The sequence below is a fragment of the Mesoplodon mirus genome (genome assembly GCF_964341445.2).
Source record: "Mesoplodon mirus genome assembly, chromosome: 2".
Lineage (NCBI taxonomy): Eukaryota > Metazoa > Chordata > Mammalia > Artiodactyla > Ziphiidae > Mesoplodon > Mesoplodon mirus.
This window is the reverse complement of record NC_138977.1, coordinates 151,203,574-151,223,111: the sequence shown is the minus strand read 5'-3', so window position 1 is coordinate 151,223,111 and position 19,538 is coordinate 151,203,574. Positions and strand designations below refer to the sequence as shown.

At 37.5% G+C, this 19,538-nt stretch overlaps 1 protein-coding gene across 5 annotated transcripts in view; it reads right to left on the bottom strand.

Moving 5' to 3' along the window:
- Positions 1-19,538, bottom strand: part of ZGRF1 (zinc finger GRF-type containing 1) — a 72,321-nt gene that overhangs the window by 51,207 nt on the left and 1,576 nt on the right. For 3 of the 5 annotated variants that reach the window (XM_082631050.1, XM_082631046.1, XM_082631049.1), the window contains exons 1-5: positions 17,462-17,497; positions 16,250-16,330; positions 9,488-9,547; positions 7,232-7,417; positions 4,709-6,920 (exon numbers count right to left, since the gene is read on the bottom strand). In XM_082631050.1, coding sequence (XP_082487176.1) covers positions 4,709-6,920; positions 7,232-7,417; positions 9,488-9,547; positions 16,250-16,330; positions 17,462-17,482 — 2,560 coding nt within the window. In that variant the 5' untranslated portion in view covers positions 17,483-17,497. Of the gene's footprint in view, positions 1-4,708; positions 6,921-7,231; positions 7,418-9,487; positions 9,548-16,249; positions 16,331-17,461; positions 17,552-19,538 lie in introns of those variants that run through there. The other 2 variants (XM_082631047.1, XM_082631048.1) reach the window with 1 other exon arrangement.

Here is a 19,538-nt window from a genome sequence, read left to right as displayed (position 1 = left end):
GTTGGTGGGAATGTAAATTGATACAGCCACTAAGGAGAACAGTATGGAGGTTCCTTAAAATACTACAAATAGAACTACCATACGACCCAGCAATCCCACTACTGGGCATATATCCTAAGAAAACCATAATTCAAAAAGAGTCATGTACCACAATATTCATTGCAGCACTATTTACAACAGCCTGGACATGGAAGCAACCTAAGTGTCCATCAACAGATGAATGGATAAAGAAAATGTGGCACATATATACAATGGAATATTACTCAGCCATAAAAGGAAGCAAAATTGAGTTATTTGTAGTGAGGTGGATGGACCTAGAGTTGGTCATACAGAGTGAACTAAGTCAGAAACGGAAAAACAAATGGTATGCTCACGCATATATATGGAATCTAGAAAAAAAATGGTTCTGATGAACCTAGGGGCAGGACAGAAATAAAGATGCAGACGTAGAGAATGAACTTGAGGACACGGGGAGGGGGAAGGGTAAGCTGGGACGAAGTGAGAGAGTAACAATGACATATATACACTACCAAATGTAAAATAGATAGCTAGTGGGAAGCAGCTGCATAGCACAGGGAGATCAGCTCGGTGCTGTGAGACCACCTAGAGGGGTGGGATAAGGAGGGTGTGAGGGAGACGCAAGAGGGAAGGGATATGGGGATATACGTATGCATATAGCTGATTCACTGTTATACAGCAGAAGCTAACACAACACTGTAAAGCAATTATACTCCAATAAAGCTGTTAAAGGAAAAAAGGAAAAAAAAAAAAAAGAAAGAAAGGAAAGTGCATAAAGAAAAAAAAAAAAGGAGGACATGGTGGTTAGGCCAAACCACCTTATCAGGTATCTGTTTAAAATGGGATTTTTCCCTTAAAAGAAATTCAATAATCACCAATAAGACTATAATTTTAGTGATAACTACCGTTAAAAAAAATAGCCATGGGCTTCCCTGGTGGCGCAGTGGATAAGAATCTGCCTGCCAATGCAGGGGACATGGGTTCAAGCCCTGGTCCAGGAAGATCCCACATGCCGTGGAACAACTAAGCCCATGCGCCACAACTACTGAGCCTGCACTCTAGAGCCCGCAAGCCACAACTACTGAGCCCGTGTGCCGCAACTACTAAAGCCCGCGCGCTTAGAGCCCGTGCTCCACAACAAGAGAAGCCACCGCAGTGAGAAGCCCATGCACCACAACGAAGAGTAGCCCCCACTCGCCACAACTAGAGAAAAGCCCGCACACAGCAACAAAGACCCAACACAGCCACACAAATAATTAATTAATTTTTTAAAAAGGCATTCAATAACTTAAAAAAAAATAGCCATATCGAGTGCAAACTTCACTTTTTGCCAATTGTTACTTTTGGTTTCATTATTTTCCTGTAAACATTCAGACTATACCAAATGAAACAAAAATAAGTGGATTTTGGAACGAGGTTATTTATAAAAGGAATTTTAAAAAGGCACTGGATGAAAATTATTTTTCCCTTTACTGCCTTCACTCAAGAATAAAATTCTAAATTAACATTTCTAAAGTATATCCAGTCATCTCACAAAAACTTGAAGATAATGGAGAAAATGTTTTTTAACACTTTCACACATTCTAAAATGGTGGTAAAACAGATTCTTCTCTAATTCTGTATTAAAATCCATGAAGTAATTTGCTATATTCCAATAAAAAAAATTCCAATTCTCAAATTGTCTCAAAAAAACCAACTTAATCCTTTTTAGAGAAATATATTTATGTCAGAAAATACAGTCAATCCTCATTATTCACAGATTCCGCCTACTTGCTAAAATTTATCTGTAACCCCCAAATCAATACTGTGTTTCTGAGGTCATCTACAGACATGCAGAGCTACAAAAAATGAGTTGCTTGACATGCACATTCCCAGCTGAGGTAGAACAAGGCGACATTCTGCCTTCTAATTCCAGCCCTCATGCTACAAACAAGTGTCCTTTTTGTGATCTATTTAGTACATTTTTCATATTTGGGGGCTTTTTATTGGTGACTTTGCTATTTAAAATGTTCCCTAAGCATAGTGCTGCCTAGTGTTCCTAAGTGCAAGAAGGCTCTGATGTCCCTTATGTAGGAAACATGTGGTAAGTTTCATTCAGGCATGAGTTAGTTACAGTGCTATTGGTCATAAGTTCAGTGTTAATCAATCACCAATATATATTAAATAAGGCATCTTTAAATGAAAACACACATAAAACAAGGTTTTGTACTCATCAGTTGATGAAAATGTTCTGACCAGAGGTCTGAAGGAAACTAACCCTGCATTTCTCCAAAAAGCAATGGCCTATTTTTCACTAATCCACTGTTTGGTAACTTTATAGAACACAACCACCACAAATAATGAGAATCAACTGTAATCTTCTTTTCCAACTTGATAAGAAAAAAGAATAAATTTCCCAAAACTAAATTCTGTAATTTCTAAACCTTCATATTAGGAATTTATATCCTTATATGACATTGCATAACTACATCTACCCATATTTATTTTTCAATAGGTTTCTTCTTATTTTTAATTTTTTAGAAAATAAACCGTAGGGACTTCCCTGGTGGCACAGTGGTTAAGAATCCGCCTGCCAATGCAGGGGACACAGGTTCCAGCCCCAGTCCGGGAAGATCCCACATGCCGCAGAGCAACTAAGCCCATGCGTCACAACTACTGAGCCTGCGTGCCTAGAACCCGTGCTCCACAACAGAAGAAACCACCACAGTGAGAAGCCCGTGCACCACAACGAAGAGTAGCCCCCCCACTTGCCACAGCTAGAGAAAGCCCACAAGCAGCAACGAAGACCCAATGCAGCCAAAAATAAATAAATAAATTTATTTTTTTAAAAAAGAAAATAAACTGTAATAATAGTCATCATATTTAACTACATTTGAAAGAAACATTTTACTAGGTACAATAATTTATTCCTATTTTTCTCAGGGATTCCTTGAGATATTCAAAGAAGAGTTCAATTTTAACTTTTGAGTACACTGTTCATTCACATTCACGTGCACATAATATTTATGTCCTATAATATTATTTTTCTAAAAAAAAAATGCTATTGGCAACGTACCACAAGCCAAGTCAAAAGACCAATCAATGACATACTGAAAGAAAATATCTGCAACATAGACAAAGGGCTGCTATTTCTAATATATAAAGAGCTCTTCCAAGTAAAAGAGAATAAAAGACCAACAACCATTAAAAGACTGGAAAAAAGAGTAGAGCAGACAATTCATGAAAAAAGACATACAAATGATGCTTAAACATATGAAAAGCTCAATTTCACTTGTAGTGATAGAAATACAAATTTATAATACACTCTCATTTCTCATTTATTAGATTAGTAAAAATTCAAAAGCTTGGCAAAATACTCTACTGGCAATGCTATGGAGAAACAGGTACTCTCATACATTATTGGTGGGAAAGAGAAATGGTATGATTCCTTCAAGAGAATTTTGAAGTATCTAACAAAGACACACCTTTACCCAACAACCTTACTGCTAGGAATTTGCCCTGAAGACACACCTGCAGTAACATGCAAAAAGTCCATATAGTTATATAGATACAGATATATAAAGTTACTTATTGTCACATTATTTGCAATAGCAAAATACTGGAGACTGCTTGCAAAAATGATGGTTCATCCACACAGTAAAATATTATATAGCTATAAACAAATAAAATGAGGATGAGTCCTATGAAGTGATAGGTAGTGATTTCCAGGATATATTATTAAGTGAAAAGAAGCAAGGTGCTAAAAAATACAGAGCACGGTATCTTATGTTGAAAAAGGGGAAACAAGAATATATACAGGGAGGTGTTTATTTTTGCAAAAAAAAATAAAAATAAAAACCAGACCACAAGTATGATATATTGGTTACCTACAGCAGGTAGGAATAGGATGGAAGGCGTAAGGAAGGAATCTGAGTATATGTCTTTATACAGTTTTGATTTTTGTACTCAGTTAATATTTTACATAGTCAGAAAAAAAATTTTTTTAAGAATAAATCAACTATATCCTCATACAAAATACAGACGATGCTCTCAGGATGTACTCTAAACACAAAGAAACAAAACACAACCAGTTTTAAAAAAAAATGCAAACAAAGAAAAACTCCAAGGAATTGGTAAACTTTACAAATTTACAAATTTTTTTGCCAGTAGTGATATTGGTTTAACAATTTGGAAACCATTTGGTGTGCAACATAGAATTGAGGAAGTAAATATACTGAGGCTGCTGGGCACCAGGACCCTTTCCACTCTGAGAATAAAGAAACACAATTATGGAATGAAGGGAAGAAAGGAAGAACCCTGTGGTTTAGAACTGGAGTTAAGAGATATCAATATGAGCTCATGACTTTTTTCTTAAAAAAGTATCTCCTAGCACATGACCAAAAATGTATAACGACAGGAATGGATTATAACACACACACATATTTGCTTAGATGTGCCTATATATGCTTATATACACATATTTTTGAAAGGATACTCTGGAAGAAGATTGCTAATTCTGAGTGGACTGAAGGGCTGTGGTAGGAAGGAGACTTACTTTTCACTATATTATCCTCTATTAGAGTTGATTTTATCAAGTACATGTATTACCTATTTAAATACCATGTAATTCTTAATGTAGCCTCCAGAGCAAATATCTTCTCATCCTTTGAACTATAAAGAGAACAATCCAAAACAGACATGACATTCTAACCTTCAGGATTGCTATCTGGCTCATCTGTCTGCCGAGTTCCTTGTTGTTTAAAAGCGGTATTCCTCTTTTTCAATACTTCCAAGCCTTCCAAAGCCGTACTGTGTTCAGACAATGATTTTAATAGGGAAATGCTATTTACTAATCTGGAAAGTTCTGAAGAATGTCTAGGATTATTCCAGTATTGTTTGCTTTCTCCAGCAGTTTCTACATCAATATGGTCCTGGGGTAAACTTCTAGTCCTTTCCAAGTTTTCAGATTCAGGAATATGTGATTCTGTGTCTTTGGAAATAGGATGTTTTTCTCCCAAAGGGTAAAACAAAGAATTGGAAACTTGGGTATGTGATTTATCAAGTGCAATACATTCTTCAGAGTGAATCTGACTGGCATTTAATAGCTGGATACTGTTGTCACTGCTAGAGGTTAATGGTAAAACCTGGTTGGTATTTTTGTCCAAGCCACTTCCCATAATAAAAGGCCGAGGCTGAGCTTGTTCTGAAAATAGGTTTTTTTCAGGATTCTGATGAGTGGCTATGTTTAAAAAATGAGGAATATGTAAATTTGTGTTTATACTTTCAGATTTATTTGGGAATGAAGCACTAATAGATTTATTATTGCCTTCATTATTTTCTGCATATACATCATCAGTCCACTCTAAGGATGAGTCAAAATTGCTTAATGTGTCACTCCACTCCTCCTCTGTTTCTTTTCCAGTGTTTCCAGCTTTCCAAGGTCTTCTGTCAAAACCTACACACGTTTTATCACAAAACTGTGATGGCAGAATGTCTTTCACAGGAAATGTCTCTGATAGTTTGCCCCCAGTAGATGTTAAGAGAGGCAAGTGTTCACTGCCAACTTCTTTACAGCTTATATTCTCACATCTTGAATTGCCGTCATTAACCAAAGTTTCTTTCACCCAACCCTCTGAATCCTGGGAAATTCTGTTGCTTTCCTGTGATTCCTCCTCAGTGTCACTGGTTTCAAAATTCTTTAGATTAAATGTGATTTCCACAAGTGGCTGTGTTACATTACTCATAGGTTCATGAATATTATTAAGGAGTTCATTATTAGTACTACTTTTAGAAAATATGTCAGTATTATCATCAGAGATCCCAGGATTGTTACTTAGTGAAGATTCAATTTGTAGATGTTTATACTCCTTTTCTGGTGTTCCACGTATATCTATCTCCTGAGCTTTTTTTCTAATGAGAATTGATCCTTTTATGCCCAACTGGTCATTTGGATTAAGAGGTCTTTTATTATTTTCTTGAATGTCAGATTCTGATAACAAGCCATCATTTTCTGCGTTACTACAGGTAACTGGTAAGCTGCTGCTTTCACAGAATGAAGGAATTTCTAATTTTCCTTCTTGATCCCAGGTTTGATCATTATCATCTACTGGCTTGTCTTCGTTATAGTTTTTTCCATTTTCAGCACCTGTTTCAAAGAACTGTACCCTTTTTTGCACCAAAAGGTCTTTCAAGTTTAAATTACCAACTCGGGCCTTGGGGGTTTTTTCTGTATCATTTCCATCTACAGTAGAGGAATGTATAGGCAAACTCTGTGAGGATAAATACATGGCCCACCGGCTTTTATTTCTCATGGTATCTTCTGATTGATGCTGGTAGTGTAAACTTTCTGTGCTCTTCACCTCAGCATACTCTTCCTGTGCAATTAAGCACTTTGGTTTAGTAGGAATTTTTAAACTTCCTTGTGGTTGCATCTGAGGGCAATGTCCTGTAATCTCAGATTTTAGTTCCTTAGATGTACTAGTTGATTTGGACTTCAGAAGAGCTAATATTTGGGCTTTGCTTCTAGTATTTTGTGAAACTCCTAAACTGTGAGATACCAAACTATCTCTTTTCATGGGCTCATTGGTCAGTAAAGAATCTGAATGCTTATTTACAAAATTGACAGGAGAGGAAAAATAATTTTCTTCACATAGCATTTCTGGGTTAAGCTTGAAGGACGAAGTAGAGACAAGCGAAGAAAAAGCTATGCCATTTCTCTCTCTGTTCTCGTAAGTGGCAATGTTCTCAGGGTCTGTTGGTATATTATTTATATCTTTCTTGCCAACTGTAGAAAACAAAGGAGGTGTGCTGTAGAACGGAGAAAGAAAAATAGGACCAGGCTTCTTAGCTTCAAATGAAGCAGCTGATTCATTATTTTCTGTAATAACCATTTTCTTTGGCACTTGACGTGGTCCTTGAAAACCCTAAAAATATTAAACAATTATTAGCTGTTCTATAACCTATAAAGAAAATGTAAAATGAACTGACTAAAAAAAAAAAAAGAAAAAGGAATGTGGGTGTTTTACGAGGTAAAGTAATAATTAAGATACAAAGTTTGCTAAGCTAAAATGCAAACACTCATTTGTATTAAGATTAAGGTTTACTTCCTTTCTACCTAAGCATATACTATGAAGCACTGTTTTAATCATACAGTACAATAGCTTCACAATTCACTACTTCTTAAAACAATTTTATAAATATATATTGTTTTACTATTTTCAACAGAGAAACTTACAGCAAACTTCCTTTTTAAACTAGCAGGCTGACACCCAAGGGACCGGCCAGAAGATATAAACCTCTTTGAATTCAATGCTGGTGCTTCTTTAACAACATCCTGTTTGACAGCTGTGCTTCCAGTAACTTTAACCTCCTCAACTGTGATTAAGTATCGATCACTTTCTAAATCATCTCCAGGTTTCACCTAAATTTTAAAGAATTAACATCAAAATCATATACATCTAATTATTTGATTACCTATGTGTTCCAATAAGCTTCTAGCACAAGCAAAGACACAATGGATATTCAATAAATAGTTGTTGAATGAATGAATCAAAGACTAAATTATTGATTACTATGCACTAGTTAACTATCAACAAGCACAAAAAAAAGTAATACAACAAAAAAATTCACTGATTTGTTTATTCAACAATATATATTAGGGGGACTTCCCTGGTGGCGCAGTGGTTAAGCATCTGCCTGGCAATGCAGGGGACACGGGTTCGAGCCCCGGTCCAGGAAGATCCTACATGCCGCGGAGCAACTAAGCCCGTGCGCCACAACTACTGAGCCAGCACTCTAGAGCCCGCAAGCCACAACTACTGAAGCCCTCATGCCTAGAGCCCATGCTCCACAACAAGAGAAGCCACCTCCACGAGAAGCTCATACACCGCAACAAAGAGTAGCCCCCGTTTGCCGCAACTAGAGAAAGCCCATGTATAGCAACGAAGACCCAACACAGCCAAAAATAAATAAATAAATTTATATTAAAAAAATACATATTAGGGACCTATATGAGAACTTTTGTTACATGCTGGGGATACAAAGACAAGCAAGGAAAAGATGCCTCCTCTCAATTCACCTAGAATTCATAAAACTAAATGTAATGTTTAAATTAGAGCTATTAGGGTCTTCCCTGGTGATGCAGTGGTTAAGAATCTGCCTGCCAACGCAGGGGACACGGGTTTGAGCCCTGGTCCGGGAAGATCCCACATGCTGCAGAGCAAGTAAGCCCGTGCGCCACAACTACTGAGCCTGCGCTCTAGAGCCCGTGAGTCACAACTACTGAGCCCGCGCTTCGCAACAAGAGAAGCCACTGCAATGAGAAGTCCGCACACTGCAACAAAGAGTAGCCCCCGCTCGCCACAACTAGAGAAAGCCCGTGCGCAACAAAGACCCAATGCAGCTAAAAAAAATTAATTAAAAAACAATTAGAGCTATTAAATAATCAGTTATATATATCTTTATAAATTATTGTGAATTAGATACATACTCATAATTACCACAAATTATTATAAATTGTTAGTTACTTAATCATATTCCCAAGAAAGCATTTTTAATCACTTTAATAAACAAATACAACACTTGCCACCACTTCTGACTGCAGCATAAAAAGATTATCAACCTAGTTGATAATATACAAAATCTGTGTATTATCACAGATAATGGGCTCAATCTTTACTCATAAAATAATTTTAAATGAAATAATAACAACAGTCATTACCATCACTAAGTATCTGCTAAAACAGTGCTTCTCCAAGACCCTCTTTTGGTAAGTATAAAAATTCCACAACCACTACTGTCATAAAATTTTAAAAAAGATTAAGTACCATGGCCAAAATCAACACAGTGATAATAAGAATATGCATTTTAGCACTTTGAGAATCACTGTACTAAACTGCTAGGCACTTTGCCTAAGCTATTTCTAACTTTCCCACCAACCGAGTAGTCTGTCTCCGGTCTACATTTGGCAGCTGAGAAGCTGAACACAGAGCGGTTAGGTTAGCTAGGAAGTATGTGAAAGTGGGAAATAAACCAAGAACAAACAAATTCTAATATCCTTGTTCTTTACACTAAAATATTCCCTTCCATTTTCCAACAGAGGAAAACATGGAATAAATATTTGAGAAAATATTTTAAATAGGAATAATTTCACAAAATATATCCCACTGTAGGTCTCTGCTTAGCAAAACCACATAATAGATTTAGAGTCACTTTCTGGGTTCAAATCCCAGCCTTACCACTTTAACTCTATAAGCATGGGCAAGTTATTTATATTTTCAGTACTATACTCCTAATCTATAAAAATCACAGGGTTGTATAAAGATTAAATGAAACAATACCTAAAAGCTTTTAGCAGAGTCTGGCTAATAATAAATGTTCAATAAATACTAGCCATAATTATTAGTATTAGTACCATTACTATACTATTTAACAATATTCACAAAGGAACTAAGACTTAACAATAACTTAAAAATAAGATAAATTAAAATACCTCAGGGCACTTAAGAAATAAACTCTCCAAACATTCTCCTTTGTCATCGTATAGAATTGCCTATATTAAAACAAAAAAAGTGTTAAAATGTTAAAAAGGGACACAACACAATTCCACTTTTCTTAAGCATCTTCAAAGCAAATCAAAAATTGTTATATAAGTAAATCATGTAATGAAAGGATTACCCACTTTGTAAACTTGGATTAGAAAGTGCATCTATCTCAAATGTTTACTAAGCATCCATTCAATGTGCACAAGAGAGCAAAGGCATACACATAAATTCAACAACTTATTCCCTACCAGGAGAATCTTGGAATGGAATCAGGAAGAAGACAGAACTGGAATGAGTTACAGGAGGCAAAACAGGAAACACAATCAGTAAAGAGATTATTGTAATGGTGTGATATGAAGGATCAAGGAGATAATTAGAGCTTGAAATAAGTCATTAGCACTGGGATAAGACAGTTGTATAAGAGGCATAAAGAGTAAAACTTGGGCTTTCCTGGTGGCGCAGTGGTTAAGAATCTGCCTGCCAATACAGGGGACATGGGTTCAAGCCCTGGTCCGGGAAGATCCCACATGCCACGGAGCAACCAAGCCCGTGCACCACACTACTGAGCCTGCTCTCTAGAGCCTGCAAGCCACAACTAGTGAGCCCGCGTGCCACAACTACTGAAGCCAACACGCCTAGAGCCCATGCTCTGCAACAAGAAGTCATAGCAGTGAGAAGCCCGCACAGCGCAACGAAGAGTAGCCTCCACTTGCCGCAACTAGAGAAAGACTGTGCGCAGCAACGAAGACCCAATGCAGCCAAAAATAAAAAAATAAAATAAATAAATTTATTTTTAAAAAAAGAGTAAAACTTATCGAACGTGCAGGATATGGGAGAAAAAGGAAACCAAGGTGATTATCATTTTCTGGCTTTCTCCTCGTGTCTCTCTAGCTCTCTAGCCATTTTTCATAGCAGCTTCTCTACTAGCCCCCTCAACATTGCTGTTTCCATCACTTTGGATAATAGTTAGCAGTTCCTTAAAAGATTGAACACAGAGTTACCACATGACCCAGCAATTCCAGTCCTAAGTACGATATACGTACAGAGAAATGAAAACATGTCTTCAGAAAAACTTGCATACAAATGTTCAGAGCAGCACTGTTCATAATACCAAAAAGTAGAAACAACTCAAAAGTTCATCAATTGATGAATGGATAAACAAAGTGGGATATATCCATAACGTAGAATATTATTCAGCAATAAAAAGGAATAAAGTATTGGTACATGCTTCAACATGGATGAACCTTGAAAACATGCTAAATGAAAAAAGTTGTTCACAAAAGACCACTTATTGTATCATTCCATTCATGTGAATAGTCCAGGATACGCAAATGTGTCGAGACAGTAAGTAGATTAGGACTGGGGGTTGGGTACTGAGTAGTGTCTTTATGGTATTTCTTTCTGGGGTGACAAAAATATTCTAAAATTAGACTGCGGTAATAGTTGCAAAACTCTGTGAATATATCGAGTTGTATACTTTAAATGGGTGTAATGAAAAATGTGTGAATTATATCTCAATAAAGCAGTTAAAAATTTTGGTATTTCTAAGGTCTCCTATCTTTTCTTCTCTACTCTTTACATTCTATTCTCCATCCCTGAGCATATTATTCACAAAATTCATGTCACACTCCTGCTCAAATGTCTCCACAGCTACCAAAGAATAAGACAAAAGTCCCTACATTAGCCAATAAGGCCTACATAGTCCCCTTTATCTTCATTCTTACCCTTGCTCACTCTACTTGTTGTTTGCCTAACTCACTAGACATACATCTTCATTTAGTTTACTGGTCTATCTCCTCCATGTTATTTCCACAAAGCCAGGGATTTAACTGTTTTGTTACCTGCTGCATCCGCTAGAACAGTGTGTAACTCATAACAGGTGCTCAAAAAGTATTTGTTAAATAAATGAATGAACGAATCCACTCCAGGAGCTTCAAATATCATCTAAATGCCAAGTACTCCCAATCTACATCAGTAGCCCAAAACTGTTTCCTGAGTTCCAGGTCCCTATCGCCAATTACTTGAGTGTTTTGATGACACTGCAAATTCGGTATGTTCAAAATGAAACTGCAGATCTTCATTGTTCCCCCTAAACTTGCTTTTCTTTTTCAGGTATCCTATCTCACTCAATACCATAATCATACTACAGAAACCTGAAAGTCATTCTGGATTCTCTACACCTTCCATATCCAAGACCTTAAGATTCTATAATATTTTCACAATTTCGCTCTCATCATCCTTTCTCTCCATTGTCAGTGCTAAGGCCTCCTTGGTCAGACCCCCATCACTTTTCATCTACATTATTCTATAGCCTCTTTATTATAACTGTCTTCCGAAATCCAGTCTTTCATCCTACATAACTTAAAAGGTATGTTAGACATTGATGCCAGAGTGATCTTTCTAAAATAGAGACATGATTATGTCATTCTTCTGCTCCTAATTCTTCACTGGCTCCTCAAGCTGAGCATACAAAGTCCTTCATGATATGGCTCCTGCCTACCTCTTTAGCTGTGTATTCTACAGTTTCCGCACATGGGACCTTCATTCCAGCCAGAGTCAATTGTTTATAGTTCCCCAGAAATATTTCACACTGTTCCACACCTCCACACCATTACAGCAATGACACCATCTTCAGCTCCCCTCCTACCGACCTATCACTTTTGTTTACAAAACAAAACAAATACTCAAAAAAATACTCTTCATCTGGAAAGACTTCTCTGAACCAGAGTCCAGTTTTGATATCTCTCATTTGTAATCTCATAGACCCTTAAGCATATCTCTGTATATACTCTAATCCTTAGGCCCTTAGATAAAATTCCCTTGAAGACAAAAACTATAACAGTTACTATCCATTGCATGCTTAAAATGTGCCAGGTACTTTGTTAAGAGGTTTATTTGTTTTCTTATTTAATCCTCAAGAAAACTTTATGAAGTATCATTTTCCCCATTTTACAAAGAAGAGACCATACGCCTTGAGGAACTAGATAACTTGCCAAGATTACACATCTAGTAAGTGAAGAGCAGGATTCAGGCTAATGTCTATTTGACATTAACTGCTCTTCTACACTGCTTCCATACGTCTTATTTGAATTTTCCCACTGCCCAGCAGCAATATACGTTTACTGAATGATGACTCAGTTAATGGAAGATGAATAACCCTGACAGTAAGAATCTGAATACATAGATAAAAGGCATTACTAGCAAGAAAAATACTGTAAGCAATAGCTTGGATTTGGGAACAAGGGTTAGGATATGAGATTATTAATTTTCCTGGATCATAGAAAAACTCTCTGGGACTAACTTGTATTTATCTTGCTTTCCTGTAACCTATCAGTGTGAGGTATATAATGGACACTCAATAAATATAAGCTATAGTTGAAGATAAAGTTGGATAATACCACTAGCATAACCTTAATACTTATGATTTTGTACCAAAAGAAGACATGAAAGACAGGCAGAATCCAATCATCTGTCTTTTTTTTTTTTTTTTTTTTCTTTGCGGTACGCGGGCCTCTCACTGCCGCGGCCTCTCCCGTCGCGGAGCACAGGCTCCGGACGCGCAGGCCCAGCGGCCACGGCCCACGGGCCCACGGCCCCAGCCGCTCCGCGGCATGTGGGATCCTCCCGGACCGGGGCACAAACCCGCATCCCCTGCACCGGCAGGCGGACTCTCAACCACTGCGCCACCAGGGAGGCCCCAATCCAATCACATGTCTTTTTAACACAACAAAAACTCTATAAGATTTTAAAGACTTGGCCTTAACTGAATAGGAAGAACACCCAAAAAAAAACCCCAGAGTTTTACAGAACAGCACTGGACAGTGAATGGATTAATTAGTTTAAAAGTATCTAGCCTGTTTGACTTAAGTTGACTAAATATTAAGCTAGGACTCAACTAAAAGTTAAACTAAACTAGGTTTATAAACTGAATAGGAGCTGTAAGCTGAAATTGAAGGCTTAAGGCAAAACTAGTTTTTCTTTTACTTTTCTGGTTTTTTGTTTTTTGTTTTTGTTTTTGTTTTTGTTTTTAAAGAATAGTGCTCATTTCCTTCCCCACCATCTCTTTTATTTTATTTTCTTTGGCCATGCCGCACAGCTTGCGGGATCTTAGTTCCCCAACCAGGGATTGAACCTGGGCCCTCGGCAGTAAAAGTGCAGAGTCCTAACCACTAGACCACCAGGGAATTCCTACTTTTCTGTTTTAATAAATCAAATGTTAATTTAAAAAATGATAAAATTTTCTCTTAGTGATAATTTCAGAGTGATAGATATGTAGAATAAGGACAGAATATAGAGATCTTTTAACTGCTGGCTTCATTCAGGAGGCCACAATCTTGTCAATGTGTCCTATATGTTATCAACTCATCTATAATAAAGTTCTTCTTTTAAATTAGTAATATTAAAAGAAACAATAGAATGGTTAGGTCATGGGCTCTGGAGCCAAAAAATCTAAATTAATAAATGACTCCTCCACTTTCTAGCTGTGAGATCTATGGGCTTCATCTCTCTGAGCCTCAGCTTCATCATCAATAAAATAAAGATAAAAATAGTACCTAACTAATAGGGGAGTTATAAAGACTAAGTAAGTTGAGACATTTAAAGCACTATGTCTGGTACATAGTAAGCACTTGATAAGTTTTTTTTAAAGAAATCAAAACAGGGTGATGGGCCAAATGGGTGAAGGGGGGTCAAAAGATACAAATGTCCAGGGCTTCCCTGGTGGCGCAGTGGTTGAGAGTCCGCCTGCCGATGCAGGGGACACGGGTTCGTGCCCCGATCCCGGAAGATCCCACATGCCGCGGAGCGGCTGGGCCCGCGAGCCATGGCCGCGGAGCCTGTGTGTCCGGAGCCTGTGCTCCGCAACGGGAGAGGCCACAGCAGTGAGAGGCCCGCGTACAGCAAAAAAAAAAAAAAAAAAAGATACAAATGTCCACTAACAAAATAAATAAGTCATGGGGATATAATGTACAGTATGGTGACTATAGTTAATAACACTGTATTGTATATTTGAAAGTTGCTGAGAGTAAATCTTAAAAGCCCTCATCACAAGGAAGAGAAAAGAAAAAGAATTTTTCTAACTATGGATGGTGATGGATGGTAACTAGATTTATTATGATCATTCTGCAATGTATATAAATATCAAATCAGTAAGTTGTACACCTGAAACTTAAATGTTACATGTCAAAAATATACCTCAATAAAATAAATGACTACAGCAGATTGCTCTGTGGATGGGCCTCATCCCATCAGTGGAGGGCCTATATAGAACACAACCGCCAAGTAAGAGAAAACTCCTCCTGCCTGACTGTCTTTGAGCTGAGACATCAGTTTTTTCCTACCTTCTGACTCATACTGAAATACTGGCTCTTCCTGGGTCTCAAGCCTGTTGGCATAAACACTAAAACCACATTATTAGTTCTCCTGGGTCTCCAGCTTGCCAACTACAGATGGTGGGACTCGTCAGCCTCCATGATCACATAAGCCAATTCCTTACAATAAATCTGTCTTCTCCATAGAGAGAGTGACAAAGAGAGAGAGACAGAGATAATTTATATATCTTTATATATGAGCATGTAGGCCTGAGTCCTGAGTAAAAATTTTAAGTATGGGAAGAGAATGAGCCCACAGAAAATACTCAGAAGTGGGCAGTAAGCAACATCAGGAGAGCATGGTGTCACAGAAGTCAAATGAAGAAGAGGTGTTGTGAAGAATGGAAGAGACAAGGGTGTTAAATGAGGTCACAAGAACTGATAAGAGAACATGAAAATTTGACAGATGGAGATAATCAGGGTGGGAAAAGAAGCCCAAGGAAGGATCACCATATCTAGTAGGGTCAAAGATTATCCTAGTAAATAATTTTCTCAAGACTGATAGGATCATATCATAAAATAACAGATTCAAAGAAAATCCAAAAATAGAATTCTATACATAATTTCAGAAACTGGCAGCTTTTCTAAAATGGTATGTCAACTCTGTATGTACCATTACACTGTGAGCATTATTGTGTTAGAAATATATTTTAATAGTAGTTTCTTCTGTATAGTTAAACTCTTATTACCTGCAAAGAAAAAAAGTGTGCCAGGACTTCCCTGGTGGCACAGTGGTTAAGAATTCGCCTGCCAATGCAGGGGACATGGGTTCGAGCCCTGGTCCAGGAAGATCCCACATGGCACAGAGCAACTAAGACTGTGCGCCACAACTACGGAGTCTGCGCACTCTAGAGCCCGTGAGCCACAACTACTGAGCCCACGTGCCACAACTACTGAAGCCTGTGCGCCTAGAGCCCATGCTCCACAACGAGAGGCCACTGCAATAAGAAGCCCACGCATTGCAGTGAAGAGTAGCCCCCCAACTCAACGCAATTAGAGAAAGCCCACATGCAGCAACAAAGACCCAACACAGCCATAAATAAATAAATAAACAAATTTTTAAAAAAACAAAGAAAGAAAAAAGTGTGCCAAAATTCCTGAAAAGTTTCATAGAAAATCTAATTTTAAAAAAAATCAGAAGAAATTAAATAGTATTAACTGAACTTTTATAATGCACAAATGAATCACTGTGGTATGGGAATCATTTGACAACTTCTGTTTTCATATCACATCAGCTTATGGACATATCTAAGATTTTATCATCTACAGAGTTTTCTTAATATTCAAGCAGAAGGCAAGAACCCAACTCTTAGACTCTGCAGTCAACTGCTTTGCACTTACTTTGTTTCCTAAGTGAGTGATCTTCAGAATTCCATCTTGCCACACTTTCGACTTCTTCATCTTTTGATGAGTATATAGGACCTTATTTCCAAAAGTACAAAGGAAAGAAATGGTTTCCATTTACAAGTATTAAATGTTATATATTTTTACACCCTTCCTATGTACAAAAAATATTTAAGACATCTTTTATCAAAATAAAGGCACAGATATCATAACAATAACAACAAACACCAACAACAAAAGAAACCTGGTAGCAAAAGGCAAGGGAGGGGAGAAAGGAGAGGTAAAATCTAAGGAAGAAACTGAAAAGTTAACTGAGCAACAAAAACTATTTTGAGCTTCCTAGTCATTTGTGGGAAGGAAAAAATTGTACAGTTCTCAAAGTCCAGGAGTACAGAGACTCCTGAAGGTGCCCCCCTCAAGACTTTTTCAGGGGTCTGTGAAGTCAAAGCTGTTTTCATGATGTTGTATGCATTTCAATCTCATTCCTTTGGTCATGTACTTAGTAGAAGCTCCCAAGGTTATATATATGCAATATTGCAAGATTCAATTTCTGAATGAATGCAGAAGCAGATCTGAGAATCTAGCAGTCTTCTATTAAGTCAAATATTAAAGGGATTTGCAAAAAATGCATAGCATTGCTACTCTTTACAATATGTTTCTGTTATTGTTTTTGGGCCATAAACTTTTCATTAAAAATGTAATCTATGTTAAATGTAATGGGCTTATTATTTTTAATGAATTAATAAACATTTAAAAAATTTCCATTATAATTTCTAATATGAAAGACAGCAATAGATATAAGCCCCATAATCAAAAATTCTTTAGGGTCCTCAATAACTTTTAAGAGTATAAAAGGGTCCTGAGACCAAACAGGTTAAAAACCACTAATCTAGAAGAGGCATGCCAGTCCTTCAAGAGAAAGAAGTTATTTCCTGGTCCCAAACTTCCAAAGAATTTGTTCCAAAGGACTTTGTATAACCAATGTGTAGGGTTGCCAGACACAATATAGGGCAATATTTGGGACGTACATACTTATACTAAAAAATTATTCACTGTTTATCTGAAATTCAAATTTAACTGAGTGTCCTTTCAGGTTTCAGGTTTTTGTTTTTTTTTTTTTTTAGGTTTTTTTGCTAAATCTGGCAAGACATTTGTGAAACATGGAAATTAGGAAGAAAAAAGGAAAGAGTGAAAACTGATAAGACTTACAATAAATTCTTGGCTTTCCATTGTTTCTTCTGAAATTATATATAGTCAGATCCAGAAAATAATCAGTGGTCATTCAACAATTTATATCACCTAAAATGAAAAATGACAAAGAATATTCAACCCTGATGAACAGAGTAAGTATCAAATACAATTTTTTCCCCCACAAACTCTTGACCAGAGAGAGGCATCTAAGCGTCCTGAGACTATGTAACTAACAAGGCAAACACAGGTATAGGGAATTCCCTGAAGCTCCAGTGGTCAGGACTCCACGCTTTCACTGACGAGGGCCCGGCCTCAATCCCTGGTCAGGAAACTAAGATCCCACAAGCCATGTGGCACGGCGAAAAAAAAAAAAAAAAACCCCACAGGTTTAATCAAATTATCTGCCACTGAGGACACGATAGAATAGTGACACTACACTGTGGAAAAAGAATTTGCCAAGTAAAGAGAAAACCAAGTAAAATATATAAAATAATCCGTAGGCTGCAAACATTTTTCCAGCTGCCATAATATGTATCAGAAAATATGATTCTTCCCTTCCCCCCAAGCTTGATTCTTTACAGAAAAAGCTTCAATTTTTAAAATTTTCTGAATTGCTACCATCACCACAAGATGGCCCTCTTGCATTTCAAATTTTTCATTTTACATTTTAAAGTCAATATAACGCAGTATCTAAGACCAAATATACATTATAATACCTCTCCAAGGAAAAACCTTTCCAATATCATTGCAGTGAGTACTGTAGTTATCCTACGCTATTGGATAAAATTGTTACTGTGGACAAATTTGGAAATCTAAAATCAGAGGGTGAATTGAAGAAGTAAATAGAGATGCCAAAGAAAATTCTTCTTCTTCTTCTTATTTTTTTGCGGTACGTGGGTCTCTCACTGTTGTGGCCTCTCCTGTTGCAGAGCACAAGCTCCGGACGCTCAGGCTCAGCGGCCATGGCTCACAGACCCAGCCGCTCCGCAGCATGTGGGATCTTCCCGCACCGGGGCAGGAACCTGCGTCCCCTGCATCGGCAGGCGGACTCTCAACCACTGCGCCACCAGGGAAGCCCCAAGAAGGTTATTTTTAACCACTGCCTTAGGTCCCTGGGCCAACAGCATTAGCATCACCTGGGAACCAGTTAGAAATGCAAATTCTTAGGTCTTGACCTATTAAATTATAAAGTCTGGGGTTGGGGCTGGATAGCCTGTAATTTAACAAGCCCTGCAGGTGATAGTGATACATGCTCAAATTTGAAACCCAGACGGATTCAATAAAGCTATAATTTGCAATTCTGGATTAAATTCATCCTATATACATATAAAATATATAAAAACAGGCCACCTACATATTATTTATAAATCACATATATTTGTACTTACTGCGTGCCAGACATTGTGCTAGGCCGAGATACTAAACTGAACAAAATACTATTCCTAGTCTCAAGGAATTTTCAGTATAGCAGGGTAATAAATGGTAATTACAATAAAATGTGTCAGGAATAAGCACAGGAGAGGCACCCAACTCGGTCTAGGGTATTAAACAAGGTTTCCTGAAAGACATAATATCTAAGCTGTAAACTGAAATAATCATTAACCAAGGAAAAATGCCAGGGAAGGTATTTCCAAATAGGAATCAACATGTCCAAAAGCCTGTGGAAGACACAGCAAGGCATAATCAAGGAACTCCAGTACAATCAAGTGTAAGATAGTGAGTTGTGAGAGATAACACTGAAAAAGTGAGCAATAACAGGATTCAAGGGGCCTTCCGTTTTATGCTAAGTTGTCTGGACTTTCTATAAAAACAGTAGGAGGCCAAGGTAGGATTTTAAGAATAAGATTACATAATGTGACTTGGCTTTTACAAAGATTGCTCTGGCTGCCAAATGGAGAAGGGGTGTGGCAAGGGGTACGCAAATGAGATGTGAATACTTGCCCCATGACACAGTGCACAGGACAGGACCCAGACCTACAGAGGCACTGCGTTTCAGAAATACAACTCCCATATCCGATATCCCTCCCCTGCAGCCCACGGGATTGCTAGATGCCCAATGAATGCCAAGAAGATAATAGAGAGGTCCAGAGAAATA